The sequence below is a fragment of the Malus sylvestris genome, chromosome 12, assembly GCF_916048215.2.
Source record: "Malus sylvestris chromosome 12, drMalSylv7.2, whole genome shotgun sequence".
Taxonomy (NCBI): domain Eukaryota; kingdom Viridiplantae; phylum Streptophyta; class Magnoliopsida; order Rosales; family Rosaceae; genus Malus; species Malus sylvestris.
This window is the reverse complement of record NC_062271.1, coordinates 19,476,711-19,500,617: the sequence shown is the minus strand read 5'-3', so window position 1 is coordinate 19,500,617 and position 23,907 is coordinate 19,476,711. Positions and strand designations below refer to the sequence as shown.

Genomic DNA, 23,907 nt, shown 5'->3' with positions numbered 1-23,907 from the left:
CCCCTAACCAAAAACTGTCAGTCTCTATCTCTTTCTCTCCATCATCGTAACCCTCTCTTCTATGTGACCACCAAGAACACGTACCAAAATTCGTAGATCAAACTTAAAACTATCACCATCGTGATCCTGTCATCCTCACGATCACAACTATACCAACCAATCCTTAAATGGTTGAGTTTTGAGTGGTCAGCGCAGAGCAACTTGGAAGCTCCGACTCGGTCGAGTTGGCATCGTCATGATCCAAGTCGAGTTACAAGGTTTTAGGACATGGGGAAGCTTCTACTCAGCTCCCTGTGGCCATTAGACTAGGTTTGGAGAAGCGTTGATGTCAAAACAAGCAAGTTCGAGAGGGTGAGTTTTAGGCCGAGACTTGCGAGGCTTTTTCAGTCCATTTTCCATATGTTTTTGGACTTCCAAAAGCTATAGATTTATTCTTCTCGTCATGAGCTTCATTTCCATGTAAAATTTGCTAAAAATGGTTGAGAAATGAGGAAGTTATTAAGGTTTGAAAATTTTCCAGAAACTGGCGAAAAATCCCCAGTTTCTGACGAACTGCTGGCAACGACGGACGATGAAGCTGACAGGAGAAGACGAAGAATATTTCGTCAAAGTTGACAGAATATTCTAACTGCGTTAAGTAACGCCGTTACTATTTAACGGAGTATTCTGTCAGTTTTGACGGAATATTCCTAACATCGGTTAGGGTTTTGTCAGCTTTTACCATGCATGTGCCTACGCGTGGCCGCATGTGTGGCTGTGGGTTGGACGGCTCGTTCGGCCTTCGACCGGCGAGTGGTTGATATGTGTGGGTTTGTGACTTCAAGTAGAACATTTTTCGTATATTCAAACCTTCCGTTTAAGCAAACTAGAGGGAGTTATTCCTAGTTTTTAGTGTATGTACTTATTAACTAATTAGTATTAGTTGTTTTGCATATAGGAGAGACTTACCCTGAGGACATATGTGGACAAGCGAGGCTAGGGGGCTACGATCCTTCGACATACCAGTGAGTAGGCATTTTGTTTTCATATATATATATATATATAGATATAAACTTTATAGTTTTTGTTGATGCACAAAATCAGTGGGGACTTTGGTACAACAGAAAGTGTCAAGTTTGTGACCTTCGCTAGATTGCTCCGGTTACTAGTGTTGATAAGTATGTAAATGGATAAAGATCGGGAAGCAAACACAAGATGTACATGGTTTACCCAGATTGGCTACTTCCACGGAGTAGGGGAGTTCTCATTAATTGTGAAGGGTTTACACAAGTACATAGGTTCAAGCTCTCTTTTAGTGAGTACTAGTGAATGATTTAGTACAAATGACATTAGAGATTATTGTGGGAGAATGATCTCCTTTTATAGAAGAGAGTTTCTAGCTTTGTTCTGGCCTTGACACATGTCATGTTGTGATTGGCCTTTGATGTTAACACGTGTCACCCTATGATTGGCTTCTTGGTGTTGACATGTGTTGTGCTGTGATTGGCCTCCTGGTTGGAGGGAAACTCTTCTGGGTCCTTGACGGTATAACGTTGACCAGTGCTTGGTAGTTTCAGGATTGGTCAAGTATGGTACAAACAGTGCTCCCCTAAGTTCTCGAGTGATGGAAGCTCCTCGGTTAGGGACTTGCAAAATCCAAGTCGCTGAGTAATTACGAAACTTCTAAGTACCGAAGTGGTATCGTTTTCACTTGCCTTATCTGTCTCATAGGTAGATGTGACATCTTCTCTGGAAGTATTTTTCCTCCATCTAGGGATGGTATCTTTAACCGATGAAGATGCACAAGGTAATATATCAATTTCACTTGAAGCTTACTTGTTGTTTCAGGCTTGGTCAAGCGTAATACAAACCATGTAGTATGAATCCCCCAAGTCTCTGAGCAAGGAGATCTGCCGGAAGAGGTGATAGACAAAGTAAACAATCAGAGTTCCAAGCAGTCAGTCTCAGATTAAAAGTTTGATCTCGTGTTCCGGCTGATTGTTCTCATTCTCCTTGTTCTGTAAACATCAATAAGGACAAAGAAAAGGACATGGAGAAGAGATGATATGAGATACCTTTTCTTTTGGAGAAGTAACTTTCCACAGGCTTATTCTTGAACTGGGTTAGAGGGTTTTCTGGTTTCCTCCAGAGTATAAGGCCGACTCAAGAATTTGAGGGTCAAAATAAGTCCATCAAATCAAGAGTGCATTCGACGTTGATGATATAGGATACTTTTTTTGTTGACAAAACAATAGATAAATCGGCACGTGTTCTGTTGTGCTTGTCTCCATATGCTTCCTTGTATCATTCTCACTTGCCCTATCTATTCCTCAGGCAGATGTGGTATCTTCTCTGGAAGCACAAGATGTTAAAGATGAGTACTCGAGAGCAATGCCAGGTAAGTAATCAGGTAAGAAGTTCTAGGCAGTCAGTTCCTGACTGGAAGCTTGATTCCAAGTGCTGACTTATTGCTCTCTTTCTCCTTGTCTTGCAGGTAAGAACAAGGGCAAAAGAAAAGATAGGGAAAAAGCATGATATGGGATACTCTTGCTTTTAACCCTAATGATATGAGATACTCTTACTCTGGTGTGGCTTGTTTGCAGAGGTATTATCGGGGGAAAGAAAGCTGAGTATTTCGAGAGGCTTCATTGGGAGTGCCCTTTCAGATATGAGGAAGGGTTGAGCATTTTTGTAGGTCTGCCTGTCCGTAGAGGATGGAGGTCGCCATATATATGAGTTTCCCCAATAAGTAGTAATGTTATTTCTTTACCCTTCTTGGTCATAGCAATGTAGTGGGAGCTGCAAACTTCACGTGTTTTAACTTTGTCAGAGCACTTTGAAAAAGTGGTCCGTGATGTTCGGAGAGTTGATGTTGCGTGTGAAGATTGTAGACAAGCTTTATCCAAGGAAATTTGGCTCTCGAAGCTCGGAGAGTGGTGCCTTTTCGGTTTTCAGGAAAGAAGATATGTTAAAGATCTGACTCTCGAAATTCGGAGAGCGTTGCCTCTTCAATTTTTGAACAAGCAATCTTATTGGGAGTTTGGCTTTCGAGATTCGAAGAGCGGTGCATTTTCGATTTTTTAGAAAGTAATTCTATTGGGAGTCTAGCTCTTGAGATTCGGAAAGCAGTGCCTTTTCGATTTTTAAGCAAGTAATGTTGTTGGGGATATGGCTCTCGAGATTTGGATAGCGGTGCCTCTTCGATTTTTAAGCAAGTAATCCTGTTTGGGGATCTGGCTCTCGAGATTCGGAGAGCGGTGTCTTTTCGATTTTTGAGCAAGCAATCTTGTTAGGAGTGTTTTCTTGGATGTGAGTAAATGTTGGGTATTTTTGCCATTTTGCCTTGCCATGGAGCACGGAGGTTGACACACATAGGGACTTTCCAGTTATCAAGCAGTAGTGTTGTTCCTTTACCCTTGTGGGTAATGGTAGGGTAGCTAAACCTTCAAAATTTATGTGTCTAAACTTTGTCAGAAATCTTTGGCAAAGTTATCTGTGGTACTCAAGGAGCTGATGTTGCGTGTGGGGATTGTCGACATATTTTACTCAGGAAAATCTATTTCTCGAAATCCGGAGAGTGGTGCCTCTTCTATTTTTGAACAAACGGCCATGCTGCCCTTTCTTTTATATGGGCACCAATTGTGTGCAAGAAGTACGTTCAGAGAGTTATTACTTTTAGGAATTTTCCCCTTGTTTGTACTTTAGAGATTTATTAGACCTCATTTCTCCTTCATCATTTCTGAAAATGTCTGGCCCATCCGACCATCGTTTTGGCTTGAACTTTGGTGAAGAGACAGCCATGCCTCCTCAAGACAACATATGGCGCCCATCCTTCTTATCCCTATTGGTCATCTTACCGTTGGAGACTCTGTGATGAAGAATGATATGACTGTTACGGTGGTGGTCATGAACCTTATCACTCCCAAAGATAACAGACTACTTTCCAAACGGTCTGATGAGTTGGCTGTTAAGGATTCTCTGGCTCTCAGTGTTCAGTGTGCAGGTTCTGTGTCTAATATGGCCCAATGCCTATTTGCTCGAACCCGACAAGTTGAATCATTGGCTTCTAAAGTGATAAGTCTTAAACGGGAGATTAGAGGACTCAAGCATGACAATAAACAGTTGCACAGGCTTGCACATGACTGTGCTAGAAACATGAAGAGGAAGCTTGACCAGCTGCAGGAATCTGATGGTCAGATTTTACTTGATCATTAGAGGTTTGTGGGTTTGTTCCAAAGGCATTTATTGCTTTCGTCTTCTGGGGCTGTACCGCGTAATGAAGCTCCAAATGATCAACTTTCGGTACCTCCTCCTTCTGGGTTCTGCCCAGTACTGAGGCTCTGAATGATCACCCTCTGGTGCCTTCTCTTTCTGGGGCTCTGCCGACTGCTGAGACTTCTCCTAAGCAACCTTTGTGAAGGCTCCCTCATGTTTGTTTATTTTGATTCATGTATATGTACATATTTGTAACTTATCGGAGATATCAATAAATAAGTTTTGCTTCATCTCAACGTATTGTGTTAAATACACCAAAGTCTTCTTCACTAAGTTCTTTGAATTTTTTTCTTTTGTTGAAGCTTTATGAGTGAAGCATGTACGTTGAGGTAGTGCTCCATTAATTTTCCGAGTGAGGAAAACTTCTTGGTTGGAGACTTGAAATATCCAAGTCACTGAGTAGTCGTGAACCTTCCAAGTACTGAGGTGTAGTGGCATATGGTAGGAGTCCCCAAAGTCTCCGGTCAAGGGAGTTAATAAAGGAGGTGTCTTGCTAGTAGCCAAGTTTCCAAAGTAACAAAACTTCACCATTTTCCTTGCTAAGTGGTAGCCCAAAACTCCTCCTTCATGTATATTTGTTATGAAAGTTGTTAGGCCCAAAGAAGAGGAGGCCTAGACCTTTTTTATTTTTTTTAATTTCTGAATTTTCGAATTTTCGAATTTCCGAAAAAAAAAAAAATATATATATATATATATTAAGCTTTGTAGGTGAAGTTTTGGTGTTGAAGCTTTGTAGGTGAAGCTTTGAGGTTGAAGCTTTGTTGGGAACCATGAATTGATTTTGCTTCACACTATCTTGATCAAGAGAGTGTGAAGCTTTTGTGTTGAAGCTTTGTAGGTGAAGTTTTGGTGTTGAAGCTTTGTAAATGAAGCTTTGGAGTTGAAGCTTTTTGTAGGTGAAGTTTTGGAGTTGAAGCTTTGTAAGTGAAGCTTTGGAGTTGAAGCTTTGTAGGTGAAACTTTTGTGTTGAAGCTTTGTAGGTGAAGCTTTGGAGTTGAAGCTTTGTAGGTGAAGCTTTGGAGTTGAAGCTTTTGTAGGGGAAGCTTTGGAGTTGAAGCTTTTGTAGGTGAAGCTTTGTAGTTGAAGCTTTGTAGGTGAAGCTTTTGTGTTGAAGCTTTATAGGTGAAGCTTTTGTGTTGAAGCTTTGTAGGTGAAGCTTTAGAGTTGAAGCTTTTGTAGGTGAAGCTTTGGAGTTGAAGCTTTGGAAGTGAAGCTTTGGAGTTGAAGCTTTGTAGGTGAAGCTTTGGTGTTGAAGCTTTTATAGGTGAAGTTTTGGAGTTAAAGCTTTTGTTGGCACCATAAATTGGTTTTGCTTCACACTGTCTTGATTAAGAGTGTGTGAAGCTTTTGAGAATTGTAGTTGCCTTCCATTGATGAAGCTTTTGTTGGCAACATAAATTGGTTTTGCTTCACAGTGTCTTGATCAAAAGTGTGTGAAGCTTTTAAGAATTGTAGTTGCCCTCCATTGATGAAGCTTTTGTTGGCACCATAAATTGGCACCATAAATTGGTTTTGCTTCACACTGTCTTGATCAATAAATTGGTTTTGCTTCACACTGTCTTGATCAAGAGTGTGTCAAGCTTTTGAGAATTGTAGTTGAACTCTTTTGATGAAGCTTTTGTTGGCACCATAAATTGGTTTTGCTTCACACTATCTTGATCAAGAGTGTGTGAAGCTTTTGAGAATTGTGGTTGAACTCCTTTGACGAAGCTCTTGTTGGCACAATAAATTGGTTTTGCTTTACACTATCTTGATCAAGAGTGTGTGAAGCTTTTGAGAATTATAGTTGTCCTCCATTGATGAAGCTTTTGATTTCCACCATAAATTGGTTTTGCTTCACACTATCTTGATCAAGAGTGTGTGAAGCTTTTGAGGATTGTAATTGCCCTTCATTGATGAAGCTTTTGATTTCCACCATAAATTGGTTTTGCTTCACACTATCTTGATCAAAAGTGTGTAAAGCTTTTGAGAATTTGTAGTTGTTCTCCATTGATGAAGGTTTTGAGATGTGGGAAAGACAACGTATACAAATTTTTCTTCCACACTGTTGAGCAAGAGATTGTGATGCAAGCCACACTTTGTAGTAATCGAAGGTTTGGAAGAACCATATAAATTGAATTTGCTTCGAACAGTCTTGATCAAGAGAGTGTGAAGCTTTCTATGAGTTGTAGTGTTTGCATTGTTACAGAGGAGAAATGTCTGAAGCAGATGCAAGAGGGCTGAAGAGCTTGATCTTCGTATACCATGCACTGAATCCGTTGTTGGCTTGCAATAAGACTTTGTTGGTGACTATAACTCTTGTTAGGCATAAGTGCTCCCCTAGTTAAGTTGTAAAGCTTGAGGTTTTTTTATTATTTGTGAATACTAGGAGTTCACATGTATAAGTTGTACCACTCGTCTTCTGGTTGGTGGAATGAATGGTGGGTTGCTTTCATCACTTGGTTGGTGGTACGAAGGTGAGTTCCTTCATCACCTTTCATCATATTTCATCACCTGGTTGGTGGCATAAAGGAGAGTACGGGTTGTACATTTCATCACCTAGTTGGTGGCATGAAGATGAGTTTCTTCTTCACCTGATTGGTGATAAGAGTGGCAAGTTGCCAAATAATATTAGAGTACGGGTTGTACATTTCATCACCTAGTTGGTGGCATGAAGAAGAGTACGGGTTGTACATTTCATCAACTGGTTGGTGGCATGAAGATGAGTTATTTCTTGACCTGGTTGGTGATAAGAGTGGCAAATTGCCGAATAATATTAGAGTATGGGTTGTACATTTCATCACCTGGTTGGTGGCACGAAAGTAAGTTCCTTCTTCACCTGGTTGGTGATAATAGTGGCAAGTTGCCAAATAATATTAGAGTACGGTTGTACATTTCATCACCTGGTTGGTGGCATGAAGGAGAGTACGGGTTGTACATTTCATCACTTAGTTGGTGGCACAAATGTGAGTTCCTTCATCACCTAGTTGGTGAGAATAAGGGCAATGTGTCGAGGCACATTATAGCAAGTGTTGAATGACACAAAGTGTGTTGAACCCTTTCGAAACACAGTTGGCTTATGTATGAATGTGTTGGAATGTATGATGTTTATGATGATTGACATGAGTGATGCTTACGAATGTTTTGCTATGCATGAAGGGATCTATGCTTTCAATATGTGAACCATATTGGTTGTAACACTTAGTATCACATACTTTGTGCCAAAGTACGCATGTTGAAGCTTTGAGTTAGAGTATAGAGTTAGGTCAGCGTAGACCAAGTGTTCCAGTGCTAGAAATGCAAAAGACTCAGAAGAAGTTGTCTGAATTCTTTAAATATTTGTCGAATGGCTTGTGTAACAAAAGATCCCAAGCGGTTGAGGGTCAAAACATTTGCAATGTGTATGCCTTCTTATAATAGCATTTCCTTCAGTACCTAGTCCTCCACTTTGAAAAAGTGAGGCTTGGCCCCATAGTCATAATAGTCAACGGTACGTTCACCCCTGGTTGTCTTGATGCGAACCTTTATCCCTTTTATTGTAATGGGCTTGTTGAGAGTAAAAATCCTTCCTCTTACCAAGAGACAAATACGTTTGGTGACTTAGCGAGTAGCTAAATGAGGCAGGAGATGATGCAATGGGTGTCTGAATGGCCAAGATCTCATCACTTGGTAGAACTTGACTTCCACTTCCCACTTGTTGATAGGGGTGAACCATATGGGGGTTCTCTTGGTATGTCCTTACTTCGGCGGAGGCGTGGTTGTAAGCCTGTGCCATCACCTCAGAGTAAGTCTTCCAAGTGTTGGCATTGATCATGTACTTAAGAAACAATCACGTAGGCCTGCCGTGAAGGCTTTGGGCGTGGTCTTGTCATCTGCCTCAGTGCAGTGAGAATACTCATGGTTGAAGTGACCAGCATACTCTCGTAATGACTTGTCTGGCTTCTGGCGAATAGTGTACAAGTCATCAGTTTAGAGCTCTGCCAGATAGGGTGGAAGGGAAAAGAAGACATCGTTCTTCGTCGGCGTGCATCTGATATGCCATAGTGGACTCAAAAAGGTTAAGATGTTCAATCAGGTCCTTCCTTCCAGTATAAAGTTGTAAACCTCTTCGCTTAGAGGGGGTGTCGAGGATCCTCCTTGTAAGAGGGCCAGGCCTAGGTTGGTTCTAACCAGGTATCTCAGCTTGTTGTTCGACCCTTAACTTGTTTACTTCGTTAAGGAGCCATAGGACAAAAGGGGCATGAGTGAAGTCATGTACCATTGGAGCTTTTTTTCGTAAATCTTCAACTCCTCTTGGAAGTAGGAAGGTTTGATCAAGAGCATATGATTTTTCCTTGGACTCGTCGTACCTTCATATTTCTCTAGGACTTGTTGCCCCTTCCCCAAATTGGTTGCCGACCTGGGACATGGGAGGAGACTGAGTTTTTCAGAGACCCTTGGGTCATTAATTTTTGAGCTTACATGGATGAGATTGTCTCGACGTTGCTTTAGGAAGTCTCGACAGTCGCGAAAGACGGCTTTCGACCTTTCCACTCCTTTTGTAAGGAGGTGTCTTCCTCCACTCTTCTTGCTTCGGGTCGAAACAGCTGGGTTGAGAGAAGTCTCATGTTGGTCACCATTTCGATGAGTAGCTCGCTCCTTAATAGGAATACCCATGTCGAGGGCAAATGACCCTCCGTGTTGGGGGGCACCCAGTTGATGGTTGACTTCCACAAGGGTGATGAGCTCATGTGTTTTAATGTATCTAGCCTCATGGAGCATCTCGAAGACCTTCTCATATTGCTCTTGGAGGATCTCATTCTTCATCGCTATCTTGTTGTTCTAAGCCTCAAACTTATCGACTTTAGCCTAAAAAGCAAACTTCTTTTGTTCCTTCTTTCATTGCTTCGCACCAGGTGCGAAGGGGTGTCGTTCTGTGTACTGTGGCTTCCTTCGCTCCCCATGTTGAAGAGGGATGCTTAGTAAAAAAAAGAATGTACAAATGGTGGAAACCAACTTGACAAAGTTGAAGAGAGTGGAAATAAGTGTCGTTCCCACAAACAGCGCCAAATGTTTATGCACAAAATCAGTGGGGACTTTGGTACAACAGAAAATGTCAAGTTTGTGACCTTCGCTAGATTGCTCCGGTTACTTGTGTGGATAAGTATGTAAATGGATAGAGATCGGAAAGCAAACATAAGATGTACGTGGTTCACCCAGATTGGCTACGTCCACGGAGTAGAAGAGTTCTCATTAATTGTGAAGGGTTTACACAAGTATATAGGTTCAAGCTCTCCTTTAGTGAGTACTAATAAATGATTTAGTACAAATGACATTAAGGATTATTGTGGGAGAATGATCTCCTTTTATAGAAGAGAGTTTCTAGCTTTGTTCTGGCCTTGACACATGTCATGCTGTGATTGGCCTTTGATGTTGACACGTGTCGCCTTGTGATCGGCCTCTTGGTGTTGACACGTGTTGCGCTGTGATTGGCCTCCTGATTGGAGGGAAACTCTTCTGGGTCCTTGACGGTATAACGTTGATCGGTGCTTGTTAGTTTCGGGATTGGTTAAGTATGGTACAAACAGTTTCCACAAATGTTTTTAAACTGGTTATTGCATTTTATGCCACGATTTACTTAATTTTAAAAATATTGTTTGTGGTTGAGTTGTATATTGTCATGGCATTTCATATGCATTTTACCTGCTCATATATATTATACTGTTGTGAAATGCTAAAGTAATTCTACAGGACACGCATGTAAGTTCAGGTGAGTTTATTGTGTTGTTTGGAACAATTGAATTGTATGACATGCTTATATTCATATAGTTAGTTCATCATTGCTGCACCCCGGTGTTAGTGCTCCAGCCTTGGGCTAGGGCTAGTCCTTCACGTGATTGTTCACCTCCCGCACCGCATGCTCGCCTTGGATCCAAGTTAGGTGCTAGCCTGTCGTACAGGTCGTATTAGGCGACTCAGACTCGTAGGTGACCAGCACATAGTGCTAGCCTTCACATGATCGTAACACTAGAGCGTATATTATTACACCTAGCTTGTCGTTTAGGTCGCATTAGGCGACTCCGACTCGTGTGTTAGCATAGATTGATGAGCCATAGGTGCAGGCGTACATGTCACATTAAGTGACTTCGACTTGCGTGCTAGTATAGATTATTGAGCACATGATTATATTTATATTGCTGATGAGATACAGTGTTGTGGCATACTTTTGGTTTACTGTTAGCATGCATTTGATTTCGTACTTACATAGTATGATTTTCTGGAAATTATACATGTTTTATAGCGAGGGGTTAGTATGTTCAGAAAACAAATGGATTTTAGAAATCTTTATTTTTGTGGCCACTCACCCTTCTATTTTTCGCCCCTCCAGGTCCTAGATAGCTAAATTTCTTGGTGGCATACCAGGAAAAGCTGGTGTTCTGACATACTCTAATTAAAAGTAGGAACTGTTCCCGATTGTGTGCTAAACACTTAATTAGTTTCAACTGCACTATTGATGATATCTATGCTCTGAATATTTGTATTCTATAGGTTCTACCCACTATTGCGCACTTGCTTTTTTAGTTTAATTAAGTTATAGTTTTGGTTTTAATTTATTTACATTTTTCTTACATCACTTGCATGTATGGTTACGTCACCTTTGGCTGACAGCCAGCACGCCTCGACTCCGATCAAGATGTGTCAATATATCCTTGTGTAAAAAAATGAAAAAAAAATTGCAATTTACTAATTTCAACCTAATTATGTATTGAGTAATATCACTCAAGACGCAAAAAATACCAATTTCTTTCAGGTGCTTGCATGACATTGACGGACAAACATCTGCATGAAAACAACAATTTGACCATTTGACCGAAAGACGTCCCAAAAACTGCGGCTATCCATCAGCAGCCGCCTTAAAATAGCATAACTATTTTGGAGGCTGCGAGCTAGCAAAATTAGGAATGGGATGATGGGAAAATTGATGGAGTTGTACTGTCATTTTTAGCAAACTAGACCAAATAAAACCCTTCTTAGGTCCTCTCATGGTCGCTCTCTCTTGCCGCTACTTTTGGAGGCTGAGAGCTAGCAAAGCAAAACCGAACCAAATCAAACCGTACTAACCCTACATCGTCACGTCGCCCTTATCAAAGATTTAAACAACCTAGATTTTAACCACCACCTTCTAAAATTCCACATTCAACAACGCAATGCCGCGAGGTCGGACCTTTGCTACCATAATACTCACCATCTCTCTCCTGATCCTCGCGGTCACGGCCAACTTGAGAGATCACATTCTTCATGTCAACCATGTTGATGGAACAAACGCCAATGCTAATCCCAATGATAAATCACAGGAAATAGCCAATGCCGCCAACCACATTGGCAAGGCTGTCAACGACGTTGCCAACACCGCGAATAGCCTTCTCAATAACCTGGCCACCGCGTTGAAACCAAACACGGACAACTTCACCGAGTACCCTCGACCGGCGCTGGTCCAAGAGTTCCTCCTGGCCCATAACGAGATCCGAAGAGAGGAGAAGATGAAGCCGTTGGTGTGGAACGACACGATGGCCCAGTTGGCGGAGGACTGGGCCATGAAGCAGGATCATCACGACTGTCAAATGCAGCATTCATCGTATCAAGGTATGGGGGAGAACTTGTTCTGGGCTCACAAAGCGCATTGGCTGCCGAGGGAGGCAGTGCAAGACTGGGGACATGAGAAGGTGTACTACAACAAAGAAAAGCGCGAGTGCGAACCAGATAAACCATGTGAACATTACACGCAGATTATATGGAAAGACACTGAACAAGTAGGATGCGCCCGACACAAATGCTCCAATGGAAATTTGCTAGTTGTTTGTGAATATTATCCTCCTGGAAATTGGGTCGGTATGGACCCCTTTAACCCAATCCCTTTATCTGAATTAGCTCATCATAACCTGTCGAGGACGGCGCCATCACCACCAGCATCTTCGCCTTCTCCGCCGCCACCACCATCATCGCCTAATAGTGAGGCGTCAAATTCAGGCGGCAAACATTTGATGAAACGAAAGGTAATTTTAATTACTTGACTTTAGGCTTAAGCATGATAACATCATTAAAAGGAGAATGAGAATCATTTAAAGGAGAATGAGAATCTAACTTCAATAGTAAAGAAATGATTTTATATTTTGTCCGAAATGATAAGAAACTAAATTCTGGTATTGAATGCGATATTTTATCCTTTTTCTTCTTTTAAATGAATAGAAGATTAGACGAAATTAACTCGTTACAAAAAATATATAATTTTTGTTGTTGCTATTTTACTTGATCTTGCGAAGATAATTTTTTATTTTTTTCAAACGATAGATTTTGTTAAATTAGTCACCATTCATGCCGTCATGCAAAAGTTAACAATCTTTTCACCACTGTAGCAAAGAGTTACTTATATTTTGCGAAGATAATTAACTTGTTGCTATTACTCTTTAGGGTAATAAAGGTGGGGGTCATCATGTGCCACGTGGACAAAATGGACAAGGTCAAGGTCAAAAGGGTAATCAAGCCCAAACTAATCACAGACAAGGTCAAAAGGGAAATCAAGGCCCAATTAACCACGAACAAGGAAATCAAGGCACAAGTAACCACGAACAAGGTCAAAAGGAAAATCAAGGCCCAAGTAACTACGGAGAAAGTCAAAAGGGTAATCAAGACTCAAGTAATCACGGACAAGGTCAAAAGGGTAATCAAGACTCAAGTAATCACGGACAAGGTCAAAAGGAAAATCAAGGCCCAAGTAACTACGGAGAAGGTCAAAAGGGAAATCAAAGCTCAAGTAATCACGGACAAGGTCAAAAGGAAAATCAAGGCCCAAGTAACTACGGAGAAGGTCAAAAGGGAAATCAAAGCTCAAGTAATCACGGACAAGGTCAAAAGGGTAATCAAGACTCAAGTAATTACGGACAAGGTCAGAAGGAAAATCAAGGCCCAAGTAACTACGGACAAGGTCAAAAGGGAAATCAAAGCTTAAGTAATCACGGACAAGGTCAAAAGGGTAATCAAGACTCAAGTAATCACGGACAAGGTCAAAAGGGAAATCAAATCTCAAGTAATCATAGACAAGGTCAAAAGGGAAATCAAAGCTCAAGTAATCACGGACAAGGTCAAAAGGGAAATCAAAGCTCAAGTAATCATAGACAAGGTCAAAAGGGTAATCAAGACTCAAGTAATCACGGACAAGGTCAAAAGGGTAATCAAGACTCAAGTAATCACGGACAAGGTCAAAAGGGTAATCAAGACTCAAGTAATCACGGACAAGGTCAAAAGGAAAATCAAAGTAACTACGGACAAGGTAAAAAGGGAAATCAAAGCTCAAGTAATCACGGACAAGGTCAAAAGGGTAATCAAGACTCAAGTAATCACGGCCAAGGTCAAAAGGAAAAGCAAGGCCCAAGTAACTACGGACAAAATCAAAAGGGCAATCAAGACTCAAGTAATCACGGACAAGGTCAAAATGGTAATCAAGGCCCAAATAATCACAGACACAATCAAGGGTCTCATGGTGGCGGTGGCGGTCACCATCGTCAACACTAGGGTTAGCCTAAACACCCGACCATCACCACCTCCACTCCGATCATCTCAACCTTCATGTTCTAGCTGTTGGCGTGGCATGCCTTTTCATACGAGCATCTAAGACGCTTATTTTATGGAGCGATTTTGGCATTCCTCTTTGGCCATTTGGAGTCAAAGATGAATATTTTGAAATTGTATCTGAAATCGTAGGAGGAGTGGAGTGCAGGCTAAACGAAGAGTGTTGAACTTACCTATCCTACTTTATTACATCAATGGTGTTATTCCTTTTATCATTTTTGTTGGTAAGCGATGTTGTTCTTTTACAACCATGCTTAATATCATGTGTTTGTGGATCATGTGTTTGTGGCCCAAATAATTAAATAACATGATGGATGTATATGTATATTTGTCACTTAAGGCTCTTCCACCACACATGATTTAACTGACATGGAGAACCATCACAATTTCAAGATATATTGAAAGTAGAAGTGAATGGTTGTTCAAGGGGATTAGAAGACGATTAGCTATGAAGGATAGTCATCCCTTCAAATCCTACTGTTTTATGGAGGACTGGAATGAACGAGTGTTCTTCGTAAGTAATCCATCTTCTATCTTTTAGGTGATGATAATTTTATATTTTCTCTCTTCGGCATTACCTTTAATTTATTAGGTTACACATTTGAATCATGTATGTGTACCCAACGAGCCCTAAGAGAAAAGCAGAGTGCTGATTTGATAAATATTGTACAATATAACATTACAAAAACCCTATTCTGAAGTGAAAACCTTGGTCTCTAACTGATAAGCTTTGGTAAAGAAGGCAGGCCAACACAGATACGTTGAAGAAATGCTGCTAACTGTAGTTGCACCGATCATAAAGTTCATCACAACAATCTGCAATTGAATGGCCTCCAGAGGGGAGGCTCCTCCCATTATGAGGCCAGTCATTGCACCGGGAAGCGAGATGAGGCCGACGGTTTTGGCATTGTCCAGAACTGGAGACAGAGAAATCACCAGAGCTCTCTTCACCTGCTGCATTGTTGCTTGGCGCGGCGTTGCACCAAGAGCCAGCGCTGTCTCTACCTGAAAAACAAAATCGGTAATCCATGTCAGTTCATTGACATTGTTGCCAATATTCAGATTTCCAACTGGAAAATGACTCGAACTAACTGAATATTTATCCATCTGCATAATACTATATCGTGAACATTGGACAATATAATATGCAAGACTAAATAGTAAATACTTTGAACACAAGGTTGGTCTCTTAGGGCCTGTCGAGAGTCGAGACTGCTTCTGCAGAAAACACTTATAATTCTCAAAAAAAAAAAAAAAAAACACTTGGAAGTATTTCCTAGTGTACTTTTTGTTATTTCTACCAAACAATGTCACAAGAGCTTTTGGTTACATGAAAGCGCTTTTGGAAACAAGCAGTCAGTCTATGGAAAAATTATATGGAAAAAAAAGAGACGGATTTGGTATCAATATGGTTTTCTTCGGGTAAGAAATTAACCTACCAGGTTCATTTGAGTTCGAATATCATCTCGAAGCCTTTTCATCGTAACCCCAGTTACCGTCATTGAATTTCCGACCATCATTCCTGCAACGGGGATAATATATCTTGGAGTGAAGGGGAACACTCTCATCACAAGAAGCAGAAACATTGTGATTGAAGTTCCAGCCAATATGGAAGCCCCAGCAACATACTTCCCTCTTGGGACATGCTTAGCCCTTTGCCCTGCTGTATAACCAGCAACAGTCACCTGCAGAGGCAACAATCACATAAAGATCATAAAGAAACTGCACCAACAATTATTACAATTTGATGTTGTAGCAAAATAACGAGACGAGAACAAATAGAACCGATTATAAACTTTTAATCAGAAATATATATATATATATATATATATATATATATATATATATATATATATGAACACTAATGAGAGTCAAGAAACAATAATGGCTACTAAACCGTGCCATACATCCGGTTTATGTCACTCACGCTTGGATTTAATATAAAAGGAAGTTCAAAAGATGAAAAACGTATCTCTTTATCGTCTATCCTGATATCAATTCTAAAAGTAAGTGATCATAAATGTGACCGAGAGAACGGGACTCATGAAACACAATTACTTCTGTGTCTAGATTTCTATAAGGAAGCAGAAGAAAAACAGAGGGCTCTGCTTCTAGAAAATTAAAAAAAAAAATTAAACAAACCCAACAACATACTTAAAAAGCTAAATTTATGAAACGGTATTGAGTATTGACCAAACAGAATTTTCTCGGAAACCAAGCACATGGCAAGAAAAGTTAGCACAAAAGAGACAATTACAAACCATGAAAAGGTAAGCTAGAACGATCCAAAAGGCATTGTCCCGAGTGAAGATGAACTGAAGAACAAACCCGATAATCGAAAGCTGAACGAAGGCTCTAAAAATGGAGTAAATCATCTCTCTACCCAAACCCAGCTTCTCCATGTATGACAAGGCCACCGCAAGGAACACCACCACCGTCGCCGCCAGCGGCTTCACCATGCCCTTGAGAAAGTCCACCATCCATGACAAGTCCATGTTGGCCAGAAATTCAGGCAAGGAAACAAGAACCTGGTCGGCAAATAGTCCTTGTATGAAATTGGACTGTGCGATGTCTGTGTGGTTTTGTGCGGTGGCGGAGATGAGTGACGCCATTTGTGATAGTTGATACGAAATTCGGATAATGCGTGAAGAAATTAGTAATATGTGGATTGGAGAGAGAGAGAGAAGTGTGTGAGGAAACGACCTCCCCCTGAAGTTCGAATGATATGGTGGAGTTGACAACTCCAAGATTTTTTAAGAGAATATTTTCGCACGAATTTTTTTAGTATGATTGTCTCATCACGTATTTAAAAATGTCTTGTAGACACATAAAATTGATCATGGTGCAAATGTATTTTTTCTGGGTGAATAGTGCAAATGTACTTTAATACGGGTCAATACACAAAAAATATAAGAGTATGACACATCTGTATTAGATGGTGTATTACAATTGGTGTCAGATCGCTTAAAATATCATGGTATCAAAATTATGTTGTCCATTTTTTTTTACTAGTATGCACGTTTTAATAATTTTACGTGACAATTGTTAGCGCTATGAATTGGAAGGTTAACAAAATTACTATGGTCAATCTTTGGTGGGCTTGACCTGACTAGCTTGCTCCAATCTAGCTAGCTTGGTCTGATTTGACTAGCTTACTTCGATCTGACAAAGCCTCTCGTTTTGATTTGGATAGTCTAAGCACCATGTGTTGTGGGCATTCCGTCGTTCTAGGCATCCATGTGCCACGTTTTAGGGGCTTAAGGTTCATGGTCCCATAATCTAGATTGACCTGTCTTCAAAGTTTTGTGCCAAAAAGTTTCCAGGTTTGTCAATTGGCTTGAGCAGTCGGAAAGTACATTATGTTTTTTGCTTGTCTCTTCTTATAGGTAGACAATCCAGGGCTATGAGTGATTGCTTACTAGCGGTCATTTTTCATTCTCGTAATGATGCTTGAGATTTCTTGAGCCAGTTTGCCGTCCCAATGTTTTGGTCTTCTTATCCTTTACTGGGCTCTCTCTAGACCCATTTATTCGGCTAAAAAAAAACAATTACATATTATTTGAATGGGTTTAAAAGGACTATGAGTAGGCAAGTGACCCGTTATCACAATAATGAAAAGATGTTGGGTTCTTACATCACGACATGAGTTCAAACTCTGTCGATAACTTTGACGGAAAAAAAACAAAACTGAATAGTGTGATTGTCTTTTTAATAAGGAGGAACTAGTCAGTATTTTAATCAATGATTAATTATTTTTTTGGGACAAAGTTAGTCAATGATTAATTGAGAGTATTATTAAATTGTAGATTCCGTATATTTTGTCACCGAATAGGAGGGATTTGGGTACGGCCGTAACGAACGGACTGGAAGGACTGGGAGCGGTTTGTACTACAGCCGGGAGCTGCGTGGGACAACTGGGCGAGTGGGAAAGGATGGTGGGGCCCGGGATGCGTGGGTGGATGTGGCGGGGCCGATGAGAGGGGAGAGTTGATCAAGTCGGTGCGCTGCTGAGTCTGACTTTATTTTTGGTTAGTTTGGCAAATTAACATCGACAATGACATGGCATTGATCCCTCAATTCTCCTACGTCATGTTTACTTGTTTACTATCCGAGGAACGGAGTTTCTTGGAGAATAATTTGTTATTTAATATTATTATTTAGTGGTAATTTTTTATTTTGTAAATAAGAAATTTTATATTCAATTCTTATAAAAGAAGAATTTAAAATTACATTATTACTAGTTTATTATGAGACTTAAACCATCCAATTCTGTTAGTATAAATAATATTGCTTGTAAAAAAATGTATTTTTATTTCATAATTCCTATTGTTTGAAAATTAAAATCTCAAAGGTTCAAAATTGACAAATAATGCAATATTTTTAAGAGTAAGAAGGTGAATAATAAAATGCAATATTTTTAATCGTTAATAATAGAATGATTTTTTTTTCTTTCGAAATAATAGAATGAAATGGAAAAAAAAGAAACAAATGTGTGTATGTGTTTCAGGTGTTTCTGTAGATTCTCTTTATTTCAAGAAAGTTTATTTCTGCCACTTAGTACTTTGGTCTAGTGGTATTCATCTCACTTGTAAGTAAGGGGTCTTAAGTTCGATTCTCACCAAAGGCAAATTTGAATCACATTATTACTAGTTCATTTTAAGTTTACCATCTATGTGTACCACCATTTATATCATCTCTCTAATAAAGATGACATTCACATTGTTGATGGACTCTACCTCTATTAAAGAGATGATATAAATGATAGTACATAGATAATAAGTGTAGCACTACCGACGTTCACATTAAATAATATCAAGACTTTTTGTATTATATGCACAATTTAACGGTATTAGGTTTGAATGTCAGAAGTTTTGTCCAATGTTTATATAATATTGACGCTATCTTTATATAAGTTTTTTTTAGTACATTGATATTTTTACAATAAGGGGAATATGAGTTCGGCAAAACCACACAATGTGCAACCTATGTTGGTATCGAATTCGCCATCTACGAGATTCGAACCTAAAATTTCTTATTTCCAAGTAAAAAGAAATATCATCAGACCATAATAATAAGTGGTATCTTAATATAAGTTTGATACACATAATATTTAAGAGAGAATCCGAATAAAAAGAGAAATCCAGAGAAAATCGAATATAATTTGTTGGATGGATGACTTGTTTTAGGATTGGGTGCGTGGCTGATCTGTCGACTTGTACTGGAGCTGGTGGTTTTATTATATATGTAGTTGTTTGTATGGATTGAAGTTGTGAACAAGTATATAAGTTCAATTCTTTACGTCTCTTCGACCCGAACAATGAAAGGTATAGATAACTTCCTGCACTCGAATCTTTTACCAAAAAAAAAAAAAAAATTTATTAGTAATATTATTATCACTTAGTACTACAATTTAATTGTATTCCTCTTTACTATTTATTTGTAAGTGAGTGGTCGACAATGACGAATTTGAAACATATTATTGCTAGCTCATTGTGAAGTTAAGCTCATCATCCTCCCCTAGTGTAGATAATATATGTTGTTTAAAAAAAGTAACATTATTATATCAAGCCCTTTATCTAAAGGGGTCTTCATTGTTTGATAGAAATAGGGTTTAATTATGGGGCCCACTTCACATCCAACTTCAATGATCCAAACGATTTATTTTTCAAGTTGCACTTCATTAATCATCCTTGCAAAATATTAGCAAAATAAAAAATGTTTAAGGTATCTAATTGAGGTCAAAGAAATTGACAAACACTGTGTTCCAAAAAACATTGAAATTTTATTAAGACAATCAAATAGGTAAATGGTTTCGAGATTGAATTATCATTTTGCAAGGATGATCTATGAATAAAGACTTGAAAAATAAAAATTTCGGATCGTTGAAGTTCAATGTAGAGTAGACCTGCCAACTAGTTCCCATTTTTATATTAAAAAATGGGGATCCCTTTGAATGAAGGCTATCATTATTTTATAGTGGCAATCGCCTTGTAATTTAAAGGATTAAGAATATTCACTTTTGCAGTTGGTGTCCTATGATGTATTTATTCTTCCCCGCAACACTTGGGTAAAAAGAAAAATAGTACTCTCGATGCCTATGGCTACTCTGACGGATGTACAAAACTTATTTATTTTTCAGGTGCACCATTAGAGTTTGCAAGATAGAATTTCAATAACACAATATACTTATTTTGCTTTGTCCGGGGTGGTCAATTGGCCAGCCCCACTTGTTGTGCACCAGTAAAGACCGCAAAGAGAATTTCCATACATTGGATACTTATTTTGCTTCATTAGGCAGGTCGACCGATCACTCACACTAACACCCCGGTGTGCACCAAAGAGAGTCCGCATTTTTCCCACTGGATTTTTACTACCTAACTAGGTTTTAACGAGACACTCATCCTAAGCTGATCATACTCTTTTGAGCTCTTCTACTTGCGTCCAAAAGACATCTAGTTTTGACTTAATGCAACTTTTCACTTTTCTCCTTAGTCTATGGGTTTTATCCTACCTTGGGTTTTACCATAGCGAGGTTTTGTGAGTTTTACTTTTTTATGCATTCTTCAGTTGATTTGAGACTCGCATTTGCTCATTATGTCGACGACTTCATCAACTATACTTACTTCATCGCTGAAGACCATATGCGCCATTTGTTTCAGTATTTACACACTCAAGGGGAAGTGTTGCAGTCCTATTGGAATATGAATGTGATTGTGTAAATCCTAACATATCTAGGGATATCTTTTATATTCCCTTTAGTAGTTAATATCCTATTAGAGTTGTAATCTTAAAAGGGTAAAGAATTAACTTTCCATACTACTATAAATAAAGGCACAATGGAATGAAATAACATATACGCACAATTACACATTTCTCTCCTCTCTACTATTGCTACACCTTTCTCTCTCTATAACCTCCATAATTGTTCAGTAAATTTTGCATACAACAGAGAAGTGTTATTTGATTCAAAATATATAATATGGATTTAGTATAATTTTTTTTAATAATTGGAACAAATTAATTTACTTCTCAATTAATGCAAAATATATATATCACAAAAAAGGTAAATTTTTGGTATGATATGGATACAATTAATGCAATACAACAATTTATATATTTTATTTCACTTTTTTCTACAACTTTTAATTTGGAATAAATTTAGGGATTTGAGAAAGTGGCATGGGTATAAATAAATTGTATTAGTAGGTCAATTGTGTTCCGATGTGGCTGCATATTTTAAATTTGGGCTTTTATTAGACATTTATATATAGATGAGTTTTTATCAAGAAATCATGAATTGTAAGGGCCAAAATCTAAAGTATCCAAAATTATATGGAAACGAAGAGACGGATTTGGTATCAATATGGTTTTCTTTGGGTAAGAAATTAACCTACCAGGTTCATTTGAGTTCGAATATCATCTCGAAGCCTTTTCATCGTAACCCCAGTTACCGTCAAGTTCCGACCATCACTCCTGCAACGGGGATGATGTATCTTGGAGTGAAGGGGAACACTCTCATCACAAGAAGCAGAAACATTGTGATTGAAGTTCCAGCCAATATGGAAGCCCCAGCAAACTCTTGGGACATGCTTAGCCCTTTGCCCTGCTGTATAACCAGCAACAGTCGCCTGCAGAGGCAACAATCACATAAAGATCATAAAGAAACTGCACCAACAATTATTACAATTTGATGTTGTAGCAAAATAACGAGACGAGAACAAATAGAACCGATTATAAACTTTTAATCAGAAATATATATATATATATATATATGAACACTAATGAGAGTCAAGAAACAATAATGGCTACTAAACCGTGCCATACATCCGGTTTATGTCACTCACGCTTGGATTTAATATAAAAGGTAGTTCAAAAGATGAAAAACGTATCTCTTTATCCTCTATCTTGATATCAATTATAAAAATAAGTGATCATAAATGTGAACGAGAGAACAAGACTCACGAAACACAATTACTTTTGTGTCTAGATTTCTAAATTGAAGCAGAAGAAAAACAGAGGCCTCTGCTTCTAGAAAATTAAAAAAAATAAACAAACCCAACAACATGCTTCAAAAGCTAAATTTATGAAAGGGTATTGACTATTGAATATTGACCAAACAATCAAATTTTCTCGGAAACCAAACACATGGCAAGAAAAGTTAGCACAAAAGAGACAATTACAAACCATGAAAAGGTAAGCCAGAACGATCCAAACGGCATTGTCCCGAGTGAAGATGAACTGAAGAACAAACCCGATAATCGAAAGCTGAACGAAGGCTCTAAAAATGGAGTAAATCATCTCTCTACCCAAACCCAGCTTCTCCACGTATGACAAGGCAACCGCCAGGAACACCACCACCATCCCGCCAGCGGCTTCACCATGCCCTTGAAAAAGTCCACTGTCGATGCAAATTTTCGCCGTCTTCAGTCTTAACGAAAATGCACTTGCAAAACAATCAACAACTTTGATCAAAGACCTAAGCCTCACGTACCCACGAGGTGGGAGGGAGGGGGTTAGGTCAACGGATCTCTGATGCCTAAGTTAATTTCTCTGAGAGAATAAAGTGTTTAGGGCTAGGGCTAAGGCTAGCCATATAGTGCTTAGCTCTCAAAATTTAGTAGAATATGGTGTATTTATAGGGCTAGGGCCAGCCATATGGTGTTTAATGAAGATATATTCTCTAATTATTTCCAAGATATTTAATAGGAGATAATATCTTAAGATAATAGGGTAATACTCCTTAATTGATTTAAATTAGGATTACTTACATGATTGGAGTCAAGCTTCAATTAGGAATGCATTAAAGATAGGATTTGGTAATTAATCCTTATCTTTGATTCCTTGCCAAGGGCAGATGAGCTGTGGGCAGTTGTGTTCAGCTGCTGAGTCCTCTAGGGATGTGAGCTGCGCATGGGAGCATTTGAGAAGTCTGCCCATTTATTAAGGGCAATCTTGTCCTTCTTGAATAAAAGTTCATGTGTCACCTCTAGAATTTTTGGGATTATTTTAGGCTCCACAAATGCCCACATACCTACTGTGTTGCACGCATGGAAAGGGTAGTAGGTGTAGAAATCTCAACCTGCTTGGATTTGTAGAATTATTTCCCAATTTGAACTTTATCTTCTTTCTTGATTTGGAGATAGATTTCTTCTAGGAAAAGGAAAACAATTGCCCCCAATACCTATTTAATTCTGCCTTAAGCAGGGGATTAAATAAATTTGGAGAACAATCTTTATTCCTACAAGGAAGAGAAGCCATAGGATATTTTTTTTCTTCCCCTTCCCTTAGCGTTCTTCTTTACTTGTCCTTGCAAAGAGTCATCTCTCGTTGTTGTTGTCCTTTTCCGTGTCGCACCAAGGTAAGAAAAATTTAAATTTTCTTCTTCTTGATTTTTTGGAAACCTTGGGGCTTGAAAAATTGGCTTGGTGGGTGCTGAGATGCATGAATGGCGTGGCAGGGAGGCCACGGGCTGCAGGTGGCGCGGCAAGGGTGTTGGTCAGTGTGGGGAGACTGGCTCGGGCCGGGTTTCCATGGCTGCTGGGCTGGAGCCTGGGCAGGTGAGAAGGGAAGGAGAGGGTTCGGTGTGGGTCGGCCCTCCTGCGCGTAGGACCTGGGCCGTGAGGTCTGGGTTGCTTCTTGGGGCGCTCAGTACGTGGATGAGAGAAGATGGGTGGAGGTGTGGGCCTCCCTTTCGTTGGGTCAAGCGACCTTGGGGCTGCGCTGCTCCTTGCGCATATATATATGCATATGTCCTGCTTCTTTTTTTTTTCTTTTTTTTTTTGCAAGCTGTCTGCTAAATATTTTTCCTTCGTTCTTTTTGCAAAAACTTTGAGATGTATTCTTCTGATTGCAAAAGTGATGAATACCCTCCACCTTTGTACCGTCAATGTGGTTTTTCTGGCAAGGTGGGCTACTTCAAGGCTGCACACATTAAGATTAATTCCGAAAAAATGTTTCAGGATTTTCTTGAGGCGTACAAGCATGCAATTCCATCTAGGGTCCACGTCAAGCGGGTGAAAGGTGACAACGATCGTGAACCATACGGCGAGGGTGCCTCTGCTAGGAGGA

General features: G+C 39.4%; 3 protein-coding genes across 52 annotated transcripts; 1 reads left to right on the top strand and 2 right to left on the bottom strand.

Moving 5' to 3' along the window:
- Positions 1–11,253: 11,253 nt before the first annotated feature.
- LOC126593206 (uncharacterized) lies at positions 11,254–14,178 on the top strand. Of its 50 annotated transcripts, none has more exons than XM_050259199.1 (4): positions 11,254–12,266; positions 12,682–12,922; positions 13,040–13,078; positions 13,430–14,178. In XM_050259199.1, exons 1-4 carry the CDS (start codon positions 11,421–11,423, stop codon positions 13,780–13,782), a joined length of 1,479 nt encoding a protein of 492 aa, XP_050115156.1. In that variant the 5' UTR covers positions 11,254–11,420; the 3' UTR covers positions 13,783–14,178. The 50 variants fall into 50 exon arrangements, with proteins under 50 accessions (XP_050115156.1, XP_050115151.1, XP_050115148.1 ...); XM_050259194.1 differs by lacking the exon at positions 13,040–13,078 and adding an exon at positions 13,235–13,273 and having other exon boundaries at positions 12,682–12,961; positions 13,391–14,178; XM_050259191.1 differs by lacking the exon at positions 13,040–13,078 and adding an exon at positions 13,235–13,273 and having other exon boundaries at positions 12,682–12,961; positions 13,352–14,178.
- Positions 14,179–14,470: 292 nt separating this feature from the next.
- On the bottom strand, positions 14,471–16,588 carry LOC126593211 (protein ALUMINUM SENSITIVE 3-like). The gene is made up of 3 exons (XM_050259201.1): positions 16,101–16,588; positions 15,279–15,524; positions 14,471–14,844 (listed from the first exon to the last, which is right to left on the bottom strand). The coding sequence occupies exons 1-3, from the start codon at positions 16,449–16,451 to the stop codon at positions 14,530–14,532; spliced, it is 912 nt and encodes a 303-aa protein (XP_050115158.1). The 5' UTR covers positions 16,452–16,588; the 3' UTR covers positions 14,471–14,529.
- A 4,636-nt stretch (positions 16,589–21,224) lies between these two features.
- LOC126592217 (protein ALUMINUM SENSITIVE 3-like) lies at positions 21,225–22,200 on the bottom strand. The gene is made up of 2 exons (XM_050257943.1): positions 22,024–22,200; positions 21,225–21,467 (listed from the first exon to the last, which is right to left on the bottom strand). Exons 1-2 carry the CDS (start codon positions 22,198–22,200, stop codon positions 21,225–21,227), a joined length of 420 nt encoding a protein of 139 aa, XP_050113900.1.
- Between the last annotated feature and the right edge of the window lie 1,707 nt (positions 22,201–23,907).